This window comes from Taudactylus pleione, unplaced genomic scaffold (assembly GCF_031769625.1).
Source record: "Taudactylus pleione unplaced genomic scaffold, aTauple2 ptg001327l, whole genome shotgun sequence".
NCBI classification, from domain to species: domain Eukaryota; kingdom Metazoa; phylum Chordata; class Amphibia; order Anura; family Myobatrachidae; genus Taudactylus; species Taudactylus pleione.
Window position 1 is genome coordinate 1,227,145 of NW_028285727.1, and position 14,340 is coordinate 1,241,484.

General features: G+C 43.2%; 1 protein-coding gene across 1 annotated transcript in view; it reads left to right on the top strand.

Moving 5' to 3' along the window:
* The window catches only part of WIF1 (Wnt inhibitory factor 1), a 162,542-nt gene that overhangs the window by 107,729 nt on the left and 40,473 nt on the right, over nucleotides 1-14,340 (top strand). The window contains exon 5 of the mRNA XM_088463143.1: nucleotides 5,346-5,441. Coding sequence (XP_088319269.1) covers nucleotides 5,346-5,441 — 96 coding nt within the window. The remainder of the gene's footprint in view (nucleotides 1-5,345; nucleotides 5,442-14,340) is intronic.

Sequence of the window (14,340 nt, forward strand, 5' to 3'; positions counted from 1 at the left end):
AATCCTTTTCTCTGGTTCCACAGGGGACACTGGACGCCCACCTCTGCGCTCTTAGCCTGCCTGTTCGGTTTGTTCCATATGTTGTATGTTTTGATTATTGTGTGTTCTCTCCCTTTCTACTCCGCTTGTTCTCCATCTCCTCTCGGTCTTCATTTTCTAAACTGAGGGCTGATGGTGCATAGAGGGGGAGGAGCTTCACACTTCTAAATTATTTAAAGTGCCAGCTCCAGTTATCCACACCTCTATACCCCAGCGTAAGCACCTCCAGTGTCCCCTGTGGAATCAGAGAAAAGGATTTACCGGTAGGTACCAAAATCCCATTTTTTCGGTTATGGGATAGGCTTTGTATTACCCGGGACTTAGCCTCTTACCCCTCCCCTTTGACCACGATTTGGAACCATCCCCTATTTACAATGGGTTGTGATCTCACGGTTGCGGCTGTGTGGCATAATCGTGGTATTGATCGTTTCACACATTTTAAAGGTCCGTTTGCCCCTTCCTCATTTTAAGATTTTCAGGATCAGTACGGCCTACACTCCTCATGTCGTTTCCAGTACCTCCAAGTCCTTAGTTTTATCCGATCTCAAATTAAATCTTCCTCACTTCGTACTCCTACCCCGTTTGAACGGCTATGTCTTCATTTGGTTAACCAGAAGGGTAACATCTTATTGATTTATCACTCGGTTTTACTTCCTGATCCCCCTTCTCGCGAACCCCACAAACTAGCTTGGGAAAATGACTTATCTTTGTCTGTGGAAGATGAGCAGTGGGAAGAGATCAGAATGCGTACTGCCAAAGCCTCTATTAGTGTATCATTTAGAGAAACTTGTTACAAAGTTTACTCCCGTTGGTACTTGGTTCCAACTAAGATCCACGCTATTTTCCCGGCCACATCTAATTTGTGCTGGAGGTCATGTGGGAGGGAGGGTATTTTTTTCCACATATGGTGTACTTGTCCCGTGATGACCTCTTTTTGGGACCAGGTTCGTTCATTAATTTGTTATGTTCTTGGAATTGATGTGCCATTGGAGCCTGTAGTAGCTCTGTTAAATGTTCCTACACCTGGGATCTCCAAATCTCAAGATAAATTAATCATGCACATCTGTAATGCAGCCAAGTCTTTAATAGCCAAATTTTGGAAAAATCACAGTTCTCCTCCACTATCTGCCTTGGAGGCAAAGATTAATTATATAGCTTCCATGGAGTACATCACCAGTTTGCAAAGTAATGGGGTTGTTAAGTTTCAGAAGATATGGTCCCCATGGTTCCAATCTCAAACTCTACCTACCCCCCGGTCTTTACTGACTCTTCAATTTCCCCCAGTATTTTTTATCTATCTAGGTATTACCACCCTTTATTCTTTTTTGTTTCTTTTCTCTTTCTATTTTTAATTTCTATAGTATTATTACTTATATTTGATATTTTTTCATTGCAATATGATATTTGAGATTGTCTTATTTATCTGTATTGCAAAAATGTATTTTGTATTTTTGGGATGATTCCCAATGCTTCTGTCATCAATAATGTTTGTTTACTTTATCTTTCAATAAAAAGGTAAAGATTAAAAAAAAATAAAAAATTAAATACTGATTTTTACTATATCAGTCATCGATATATTGGACTGTTGATGTTTGGAACATCATGACTTTGATTTCCCCAGCACCTGCTCCTCTAAACAGCTGCCAGGTACACACTGAGGGGCTGAGGGGTGTTAATTTACATTTCCCCGGTGTCTGCTTCTTTTTGCAGCTGCCGTGTGGGGGGTCCTGCCGTGCTGACCAATCAGTAGTGATCGGCAGCACTGCAGTCACTGGGGGAGGGTGCAGGTATGCAGAGGGGCCGGCTGCTGGAAGATTATCTTCCAGGAGCCACCCACTGTTCGTTACTGAAAGGTCGTATCGTTTGAGACCATGTCAGTTAAAGCACAGCCTGGCATGGCTACAAACAATGTGACCCGCCAGGCTAGTGGTTAATCTCTCTGTTTTGATTCCACAAATACTAACTACTGTTCTACTAGTAGAAAGATCTTAGGGCTCGATGCAGACCCAGACGCTAAGCCGCGATCGCTCACTATGGGCGATTGTAGCCCGTCTGCGCATGCGTATGCATCACAGTGTGCGTTTGCGAACCAGTCACTGCGATCAGGAATCGTGCGCTCTTAGCATAAAGACTGAGCGCTACTTTGAGTGACAGATATTTCCGTTAGTGGGTGGTAACAGGGGAAGGTGCTTGTGAACGGGGGAGTGGTGCTGTGAATGCAGGTGTGTCTGGGTGTCAAAACTGAGTTTTATGGGTGCGCATAATTAGCATGGAGGCGTCATTGTACACGTCACTTGGTTGTATTTCAGCCTGCAGTGATCGCAGTGCTTGCTGTGGAGTAGGGTCTACCTCAAGCGCTGCGTGCAGCTCCGATGGTTCTGATTAATCAGACACTTCCTGGAGATGACGTGTGCTAAGCAAGAAAAGTGGGCGTCTTTATACCGGCGTGCGCTCACTTTGCCGTCGCTCTCTAAAACATAGAGGGCGTCCTTACACCAGACAGTGCGATTGCGGAATTTGCATGCCCGGCCCCTTTTGGATGCGAGCGATCGCGGCTTAGCGTCCGGATCTGAAATGCCCCCTTAGTCCGTCTGTTGACTACCACTGGATCTACAGATGTGTCCTCATACATTTAGCCTTAATATGCCACGCAGCGAGACTTGCCTGGCGTAAGTGAGCTACCTGGCCTCGTGCTACACTGCTAGTGTCGGGCATCTTTTTTTGCCGAAAAAACGATGCAACTAGGACACACAAGCAGACTGTGCTGATTCATTTGTTATGTGACACTTTTATATCTGTGTGCACCTGAGTCTGTCTATGAACCACAACGGAACTTGGAATGAAAAAGCTGCAGTCGCTACAATGTAGCACTTCGTATACAGATTCAGGGACTCAGTCACACACAGATATACAAGTGTCACATATCATATATTTTTGGTGAAAAAAACCACTCTGCGCTAGCAGAGTCTCACAGGACCTGGCGCACCGAGAGGGGCTGTGTAGCGCGACTGCAGCAAAGATGTACAAGGACACATCTGTACTAACAGCTGATATCTTTAGATTTTCTCAAAGCTGTCCTCTAATATGAGATTTAGCATTAAATAGTCTCATGGAGGGAACACTCGATCCTAATTAATTAATTAACTCCAGTTCAATGTGTTTGCAGTATTTGTTTAAGAGACAACTTAAATATATTGGGCCTGTTTCAGTGTTGCACGTTATAGCATTGCTGCTGCTTCTTTGGATGCAGCAGCGATGCTAAAATATGTTAATGCCGCATAGAAAAAAGACTCCTTCTTTCGGTATTGCAGATCTGTGTGCTGCGTCCACAGTATCGGATCACCATAGTGACCATCGGTTGTGATGACCGTAGTCATCGCCCATCTGAGTTAGTCTAAGCTTCCACGGAATGGGCAACAGAACTCCTCCGCCGTGGCCAGGACACACCTCCGCTTTGGGGAACGGTACTCATTGCCACCCGTTCCCTGCCCAGAAATGGCTGCAGCCTGTCAATAAGGCTGAGGCGTCTAGGTCGCAGTGGCAATGCAGCTCATGTGCACTGCGGCCCTGGCGTATGTGCAGTCCCACAATGGACACAACTGGGTTAAGAGTTGGTTGGAACAGGCGTGGGAGGCTAAAGACAGTAAAATGCACTGTACAGTATAATGGGTCCGAAGGCGAAGACAGTAAAGTAAAAGTCTTTATTGAGCAGCAGGTCAGAATGGGAACTGGACATATAATACTGAAGAGATGGGTAGAATCAAATTGGGACTGATAATGCTGGATTGAGAGATGGGTCGGTTTGAGACCGATATTGAAGAATTGAAGAACTTGATCGATATGAAACCGATGTTGATGAATTGAAGAACTTGATTGGTTTGAGCCTGATGTTGATGAATTGAAGAACGTGACAGTGTGGTGCGACTTAGACGCATGCGCAGTACCAAAAAATGGGTCCACTATGTTCGACATCGGCAGTGCATCCACCTCTAAATCAGACCCATGGTATATAACAACAATAAAACAATATACAATGAAAACTAATAGAGGAGCCAATTTCTTGTGAAAACAATTACATATATTAGAAATACTTTGATATGACATGAATCCTTAATATTGTATGTATGTGATTCAAAAATGTCAATTACTTATCTAAACACTAGTATAATGGACCTATGGACATATGTTGGTTCACCTCAGTCTCTGCCTCACGCCGCCCCCCTGCTATTCTGAGACACCCCTGCCACTTTTTTTTGTTTGTTTATGCTGGCAAATGACCATTCCCAACAAGCCTTATCATGCCCAAATTTATTGGCTGCCAGGCCATGCTGGCACTTGTTAAACCACAAGTGCCTTGCATTCCGGAACTTGTGGGACCTGCAGTCCTTACCCATTTACTTCTTACCTATTTACATGATACAGTACATGTAGAATCCATGATAAAAGCTTGGCAATAATAATATAACCACTCAGGATGACACATAATTTGCTACATGATGAGCCCAGACAAATGACAGGTTAAACCAATCATTGTTTACACAAATACACTGGCTTAGTTCTGTTTTGTTAGAAATTCTCAGGACTTCCTGCAGAACTGCACATGATCAATTTATCAATAAATGGTAATTGTAGATGCAACATTATGGCAGTTTACAGAATATCATTGGATCATGTTATTGGTTCTATGGTACCATGTGCTCCTTTCATCTGCTTGTTCACTGGGCCAAAAGTCTACAAACCTTTCCATCCCCATGAGCATCAACATATCTGTTTTTTAACATCGACAAATTTTGTTTTAATTAATCAATATTCACATTTTAAATAAATATGTTGTGTAGTGTGATGGTGACAACCACTGTAGTAGAAAGAGCTCCTCAAACATACTCCTGACTGTAGTGTTATTTGTTTAGACAGCTTACTGAAAGCACTTTCTTATTTGAACTGATTACCCAAGAGGCCATTCAATCATTGTAATCAGTAAAATGGAAAGTTACAATTTGTATGTTATTTGTATAAACAGTACTAGAGATGAGCGGTTCGGTTTTACTCGGTTATTTTAGCATCTCAAAAAGGGCATCATGTTGACTATCCAGCTCTCATGTGTTTTGGATAGACAATAATTTAATTCCGTACTAATCCGAACAAGCTAATTTGGTGAAAAACGGAACCGCTCATCTCTAAATAGAATCTTCTATATTTCTTTGTTTGTCATATTACACTTTAATACAAATCTTATGCCGTGTTGTATATTTTATGGCATTTCAAAATATCTTTAATTTAGTATCTTTAGTTTTCTCTTTATCAAGCAAAATGCCCTGGTGGATGTAGAAATGGAGGCTTCTGTAATGAGAGACATATCTGTGAATGTCCAGATGGGTTCTATGGACCACACTGTGAAAAGGGTAAGACAATACTATGTTCTTAAGATAAATAAAGTATGTAAGTTTTCTCACACCAACAGGTTAAATGGTTTGATAAAATATTTTAAACGTCACCACAAAATAAATAAATTATTGTAATGTTTTTTTAATTACTTACATAATTGTAAAATTTTATAATACTACTTTGCCAGTTCGTCTGTCATCTGACCGGAACTATCTTGCCTAATTGGGACAGCTGGGAGGAATGGTGAGGCATACAGTATATAATTTTGTATATCTCAGGGCCATGCTCATGATATATTACAATTTAATTTGTTTCCTGTGTTTTTGGTACTCTGGCATTCATGATTCTTTGTGAGTGAGCCTTTGTGGTTTAACATAGTTTTGCGAAAGAAATACAGTTTGAATTGTTCAGTCCTGTTTTGTATTTGGTGTTTGCAAACAAAAATGCAATCTGAGTATGCGATGGCCCTGAAGCAGTGGTTTTATAACCCTGCCAATGTTTGTAAAAATAGCTTTGTGTACTTGCATGTGACCTGTCGATGTAATCTGACAATGCCAATACTACAATATATTATAAAACTCTATAAAGATGGATGATTTGACTACCAAATGTAATATTTTACCTTCCACATAATTACAGGCATTCCTAATCTGATATGCACACTACCAACTCTTTGAAATTCCCCATAAGGAGACAAACTGGATTAGATTAAAAGATGGCTCTACAGTTATCCCCAGATGGCACCACTTAACTCTTTAAAGATTGGCACATAAATGAATGAGTCATAACACAATGATACTCAGAGGTTCTTATTAGTCTGTTGCAAACCTATCAACTCTTTTTATTACTATGGAAGTCTGTCAGCTTTAGTAATACTATATGGTAGAATTAACAAATATAGAGGGAGATGTATCAGATCTTGGTGAGAGATAAAGTGGAGAAGATGCTTTTAGCAACCAGTCAGCTTCTGTCGTTTCTGTAGCATAGCCTGTAAAATGACAATGAGAAGCTGATTGGTTGGTACTTTACTTTTACTCTCTCCAAGATTTGATATATCTCCTTCATAGAGGCATTGTAAGGACTGTGTGTTCCATATACAGTAAGTCAACTGTCACAACTCTCGCTGGGATGATATGGATGCTGACCGTACAACTAGGAATGGCATAGACCCAGTACAGTGACGCAGAGTCTAACGTATGGGTGGCCATCACCAGGGACTCCCACAAGAGGGTTGAGGTTTTGCTGCCCACGATACGCAGGTCATAGCCCTCTGACTGGATTCCTACGGGCTGGTGGGTACATAAGCAGGCAAAAAGACTAGACGGCATGAGGCGTACTGGAGTATAGTCATCAGGAACAGGTCAGAACCAGGTGGACAATGTGGTACCAGGTGACAAGTAGAATTAGATCAGGAGAAAGCCAAAGTTGGAACTATTAAGTCACAAGAAGCAGTAACATGGGAGTAGGTGAGGAGAAACGTCAGTGGGACCAGATCAGAACAGGTAAGTATGTAGGGAGTTCTAGCAGGACAAACGCTGGAGATCAGGAAGTGAACATCATGCAGTGGAGACTCTAGTGCACAGAGAATTCCTTATATAAGGAAGAGATTCAAATTGGGCTCCAACGTGATAATACGTTTTGGCGTGCCTGGCCCTTTACATTTCAAACAGAGTGGTGCTCACGTCCCTATGGGAATTGCATGCGCCGGGGGCAAAGTCGTCTGTAGCAGCTGTTGAGGAGGGGTGCCACAGCTACCAGCAGAAGATGCTGCCGGTACACGCAGTAGTAGGGAAGAGAGACCACTGGCAGTGAGGGAGAACTTTACCTCAGCTGACACCGGCCTGCAACGGCAGAGCAGGCCCTAGCCAATATGGTGCCCTAAGCAAAATTTTGACTGGTGCCCTCTACCCCTACATATATACACATACATACATATACATGTGTGTGTGTGTGTATATATATATATATATATATATATATATATGTATATATATATATATACAGTCAGGTCCATAAATATTGGGACATTGACAGAATTTTCAGATTTTAGCCTCTATTCACCACCACAATGGTTTTGAAATGAAACAAACAAGATGTGCTTTAACTGCAGACTTTCAGATTTAATTTGAGGGTAATTACATCCAAATCGGGTGAACGGTGTAGGAATGACAACAGTTTCAATATGTGCCTCACACTTTTTAAGGGGCCAAAAGTAATGGGACTATCAACTCAAAAGCTATTTCATGGACAGGTGTGGGCTATTCCCTCGTTATTTCATTATCAATTAAGCAGGTAAAAGGTCTGGAGTTGATTCTAAGTGTGACATTTGCATTTGGAATCAGTTGCTGTCAACTCTCAATATGAGTTCCAAAGAGCTGTCACTATCAGTGAAGTAAGCCATCATTAGGCTGAAAGATCAAAACAAACCCATCAGAGAGATAGCAAAAACATTAGGTGTGGCCAAATCAACTGTTTGGAACATTCTTAAAAAGAAAGAACGCACCGGAGAGCTCAGCAACACCAAAAGACCCGGAAGACCACGGAAAACAACTGTGGTGGATGACAAAAGAATTATTTCCCTGGTGAAGAAAAACCCCTTCACAACAGTTGGCCAAATCAAGAACACTCTCCAGGAGGTAGATGTATATGTGTCAAAGTCAACAATCCAGAGAAGACTTCACAAGAGTGAATATAGAGGGTTCACCACAAGATGCAAACCATTGGTGAGCCACAAAAACAGGAAGACCAGATTAGAGTTTGCCAAACAACATCTAAAAAAGCCATTACAGTTCTGGAACAACATCCTATGGACAGATGAGACAAAGATCAACTTGTACCAGAGTGATGGGAAGAGAAGAGATGGAAAGGAACTGATCATGATCCAAAACATACCACCTCATCAGTGAAGCATGGTGGTGGTAGTGTCATGGCGTGGGCATGTATGGCTGCCAATGGAACTGGTTCCCTTGTATTTATTGATGATGTGACTGCTGACAAAAGCAGCAGAATTAATTCTGAAGTGTTTTGGGCAATATTATATGCTCATTTTCAGTCAAATGCTTCAGAACTCATTGGATGGCGCTTCACAGTGCAGATGGACAATGACCCGAAGCATACTGCAAAAGCAACCAAAGAGTTTTTTAAGGCTAAAAAGTGGAATGTTATGCAATGGCCAAGTCAATCCCCTGACCTGAATCCGATTGAGCATGCATTTCACTTGATGAAGACAAAACTGAAGGGAAAATGCCCCAAGAACAAGCAGGAACTGAAGATATTTGCAGTAGAGGCCTGGCAGAGCATCACCAGGGATGAAACCCAGCGTCTGGTGATGTCTATGCGTTCCAGACTTCAGGCTGTAATTGCCTGCAAAGGATTTGCAACAAAGTATTAAAAAGTGAAAGTTAGATTTAGGATTGTTTGGTTTGTCCCATTACTTTTTGCCCCTTAAAAAGTGGGAGGCACATATAGAAACTGTTGTAATTCCTACACCGTTCACCTGATTTGGATGTAATTACCCTCAAATTAAATCTGAAAGTCTGCAGTTAAATCACATCTTGTTTGTTTCATTTCAAAGCCATTGTGGTGGTGAATAGAGGCCAAAATATGAAAATTCTGTCAATGTCTCAATATTTATGGACCTGACTTTATATATATATATATATATATATATATATATATATATATATATATATGCAAAATTAAATGGAGAGCGCAGTCGTGAGAATATTATCAAAAAATATTTACTAAGAACACAGCTCACGTACATCAAGGTAAGAATACAATCACCCGGTTCCCAGTCCTCAAACAGCCGTCTGTAAGACCTCCCGGGTATCGCTGCCTCTGGAACAAGCAGGAGACGTCACCGCATCTCACGTCAGATGCCTCGCCCAACGCGCTTCATCTTTGACTTCGTCAGGGGGTGTAGCTAACCCTCTATCGACTCCCTTTTATACTAGCCTCATTTCAGATGTTATATTGCAATTACTGACTAATCACATACAATCCTAAAAACATTAATCATAAAGCATAACAAACAACAATAATTAATACAACACTTCAATAAATTACTAAAAATATTCAGAACAGCTCTTAGGTCTAAATAATTCATTATAGTATTAAATCAGATACACCTGTCACCAATCTAAAACAATTATCAAAATGCGAGACCTATTGGATTTACACTTTGAATAGTTTAGTTCCTAATGGATTGAATGAGAATTATATCGTTCCTTCCTGCATGATTAGTCGTTCGCTGTGATACTTTTGAGTGACGTCTGTTGTTGGATATCTATCCCGGACACCCTCTTATATGGTTTCATTGCGCGACCGGGGTGCATGAATTTGGTGTCTTTTATTCTCACTTATATTTATTTTTATAATTATTGTTTTATAGTCATATCATCTTGTGGTTGTAAGGAATTCAGATCAATGTTTGATTTATATTGATATGGTTATATTTGGTGGGTGGATTATTTGGTCCAGTCAATATATTAAATAGTGATGTATACAGGTTGATCTGATTTCTACGTGTGTTTTTAATTGTTAGAATAATGTTATATTTGGAAAGAAATTAATATTGTTTCCATTTGGCTTTCTCTTGAAAGAATTCTAGCTGACTGTATTGTTTTTATACTATGTACTTGTACAATTTTATGTGTACATTTATCAACTTATTTCTTGTGCATATATTCATGTACGTCATTCCATTATTGATTGATACTTTATTGTTTGCCTATTGTATGATGTTTTTAATATATTAGCGTCATTGTGACACTTTTCTAATATGTAATTGAAAGATATTTGTTTAGATCTGAGAAGATTGCTATTATGTACTGACCGTCTCCAGTCAAAGATTGGTGACAGGTGTATCTGATTTAATACTATAATGAATTATTTAGACCTAAGAGCTGTTTTGAATATTTTTAGTAATTTATTGAAGTGTTGTATTAATTATTGTTGTTTGTTATGCTTTATGTTAAATGTTTTTAGGATTGTATGATATTTTACAAGGTGATTTTTATATGTGATTAGTCAGTAATTGCAAATATAAAATCTGAAATGCGGCTGGTATAAAAGGGAGTCGATAGAGGGTTAGCCACACCCCCTGACGAAGTCAATGACGAAACGCGTTGGCCGTGGCATCTGACGTGAGACGTGGTGACGTCTCCTGCTTGTTCCAGAGGCAGCGATACCCGGGAGGTCTTACAGACGGCTGTTTGAGGACTGGGAACCGGGGGATACACTTGTATTCTTACCGTGATGTACGTGAGCTGTGTTCTTAGTAAATATTTTTTGATAATATTCTCACGACTGCGCTCTCCATTTCATTTTGCATCCCTAGAAATTGTGTTCCCTGTGGCGAGGGAATCTTGGAAATCTAGCTGCAATACACCTGGAAATATTATCTGGATATATTGGGACTTCATTGCGCTGAAATATACTCTTTATACACCTGATATATATATATATATATATATATATATTCGTACATAGTAATGACCCTGTAGTAGTGCCCATATACAGTAGTAATACCCCCATAGTAATGCCCCTATAGTAATGCCCGTGTAGTAGTGCCCCCATAGTAATGCCCCTGTAGTAGTGCCCATATACAGTAGCAATACCCCCATAGTAATGCCTCTGTAGTAGTGCCCATATACCCCCATAGTAATACCCCTTTAGTAGTGTCCATATACCCCCATAGTAATGCCCCTGTAGTAGTGACCATATACTCCCATAGTAATGCCCCTGTAGTAGTGCCCATATACCCCCATAGTATTGCCCCTGTAGTAGTGCCCATATACCCCCATAGTATTGCTCCTGTAGTAGTGCCCACATAATCCCATAGTAATGCCCCTGTAGTAGTGTCCATATTCCTCCATAGTAATACCCCAATAGTTTTGCCCTTGTAGTGCCGCTTATAAAAAGAAAAAAACACTTACCTTAATATCCGCTTCTGCATCCGCCGCCGTCCTGTCCGTCCAGCTGCTCCACGGAACTATGGGAGAGACGTCATGACGTCTCTCCCATAGTGCGCATGGTGAGAGAAGGAAGCTGGAGTTCAGGAGAGAACTCCAGCCTCCGGCTAACGCGGTGCTGCAGGGAAGGAGCTGGGCGCCCACTGGTAATAACATCTCACTTGGAGCCCCCATGCGGCGCCGCGCTGGAGGACACTGGTTCCGGGTGCAACGGCACACCCAGTGCACGTGCACCTCCATCCCTGCTAGGATGAGCTTCTGTACAGAAGCTCATTCAGACCTGGGTCCTGGCCAAACACTGAGCTGCCGATCAGAGCTGAGCTCCGATCGTGTCAGCGTCGGGGGCGGGGGGGCAGCGGCAGGCAGGGGAGCTACTGACCGGAGCAGCTCCGATCACAGCACCGCCAGGCGGGGGGGGAGGGGCAGCGGCGGGCAGGGGAGCTTCGCCTTGGGGCAACAGCAGAGCTGTCACATTCCAGTCGCCCCATGGCATTTGCTTATAATGTTATAATGCCTATGTCTACGGCCGGCTCTGTGCAACGGAGCCACCGCTGCCCCAGGGAACCAGCGATACCGGACCTGGTAAGAAGGATCCGAGCTCCGGCACGCTGTGACAGTAACTAGTTACATGTCTTTTTCTACAAATTCACTTTTTTCTTTAAACTTAAATTTTTTATCATTGTGTTTACCAACCACATATTTACCATTGAAAATAATGGAGGAAGGGGTAATAGATAAATGCATATGAGCGTATTGGTAGTACTTGAATGTCGGAAATAATATCTTAAATAGTTGTGATCTCCTTCTCTCTGAAAAACCAGTTGGTTGCAATACAGTGATGATGTCATCACTCTCCACCTTCCATGGAGTAAACACTGGGGACAACAAAATGTTGGAAGTGTGCTGCAAGAAAATGTCTGCTCTACAGCACACTGATGGATTCATAAAGGTGTGCTATAATTTACTGGAGATGTTTGTTCCATTACAGGGCATGTGCATTGCATTGGGAGTGTGTGCTTCAATACAGGTTGTGTGTGCACATAGGGCCTGATTCAGACCCGCTCGCAAGCGGTATGCGCTCGCAAGCAGGTCGATTGCACACTGCGCGTGCGCGAGCCCCGGAGCGAGCGCAAAAAGCCATCGCTCCGGCGCTCGCATCCAAAAGGGGCGGCTGTCGATGTTGATCAACAGCTCGCCCCGTTTGGAAGGCGGGGAGCGTCGGGCAGACGGAGGCGTTCCTGCAGGAACACCTGCCGTTTGTGGGCGGCCCTACTGAAATCACTTGTGATGTCAGTAGATGGACTTCCTGCTCTATTAGAGCAGGAAGTCCACTGGGGCTTGCGGCAACGAGACCCTACCTCAAGGGTCTCGTCGCAAGCCTGATGGTCGCGATGGTCTTGACCATCGCGACCATCACCTGGCCGCTCGCATAAGCTGTGAGTGGTAACCCACAGCTATGCGAGCGGCCAAGAGGCCGCAACTAAAAAAACAAACGCCCGCCCTGATTCAGAGCGAGCGCTCGCTTTTTGCGAGCGCCTCTGAATCAGGGCCATAGTCTTTACGTGCCAAACTATATAACTTTTTGAGACTCATTTGCAGTTGGACTTTAAGTCAATTCTATGACACACCTCTCTAGATAGAGCAGTACACGGCCTTTTCAGCACCACATGCATAGTTGTTGCTTTTACAATCTCCCTTAAATACTTTTTAAAAAGTACGCAATTATGATATGGGTTGCACAATCACTCATTTAGTGTGGGTTCCCTCACAATGCCTAGAGCTACATCAACTCTTACCGGACAGTGTAACCCCAGACAGACCCATAGTCTGTAGGCAGCAGCTCCATACAACTGGAGAGGTTAGGTACGGGATGCCAGCGATAGGCATCCCGGCAGTCAGAATCCTGACACCGGCATCCTGACAGAGTTAGTACCCCTAACCCTCCCTACCGCACCCGAAACCTGACCTCCCCCCTTAGTGCCTAACCCTAACTCTCCCCCTAGTGCCTAATCCTAATCCTCCCCCTAACCCCAGAGAGTGATACATAGGCAAAACAACAAAGCGCACCAGACTTAAATATACTGTATTGTAAAGTTTAAAATCCTTAAGCCCAAAAATGGTACTTCATACTATGGGGGTCTATTCATGTACATGTGCGATATTGATATGTTAATTAACACTAGACATCACATTTTACAAATGGAATTCATGTACACTTACCTTCTCCACAATACGATCCGGTATCCTGGGTCCCGGTGATTCTGTCTTCTCCTTCCTTCTGTGGGTTTACCAACGTCCCTTGGGTCTGCCTCAGTCTGCGCATGCGCCACCTTCTTGGACTTGAGGTGTCCAACGCATTTACCATCCACAGTGGGAGCAGTTGGTCAGGCACAGGGGCGGAAGGGGGGTTCTGGCAAAGCCAGGGTCAGTAGTGTGTTTATATATATATATTATATATACACACACATACAGGACAGAACAGGGGGCCTGATTCAGAGCCAAACGCTCTGACCAGAGCGCTCGCTCTGAATCAGGGCCCTCCTCCATGAAAATGGAGCGTCCTCCTGGACGCTCGCATAGCTGTGGTGACCACCCACAGCTATAGCGAGCGTCCATGATGATGGACACGATGGTCAAGACCATCGCGACCATCGGGCTTGCGACGGAGACCCTGTGGTAGGGTCTCGCTGCCGCAAGCCCTGGAGTGATTTTGGCTCTATCACTAGTGATGTCAGTGGGGCCGGCTTCAGACGTCAGTGGGAACGCCTCCGTCTGGCAGCCACGCCCCGGCACGCGCACCAAAGGGGGCGTGCTGTCAATCAACATCGACAGCACGCCCCCTTTGGTGCGAGACCCGGAGCGACGGAGAGCTCGTCGCTGTCCGGGTCTCGCGCATGCGCACAACGGAGCTCCCTCCATCGTGCGCATGCGCAGTGTGGCA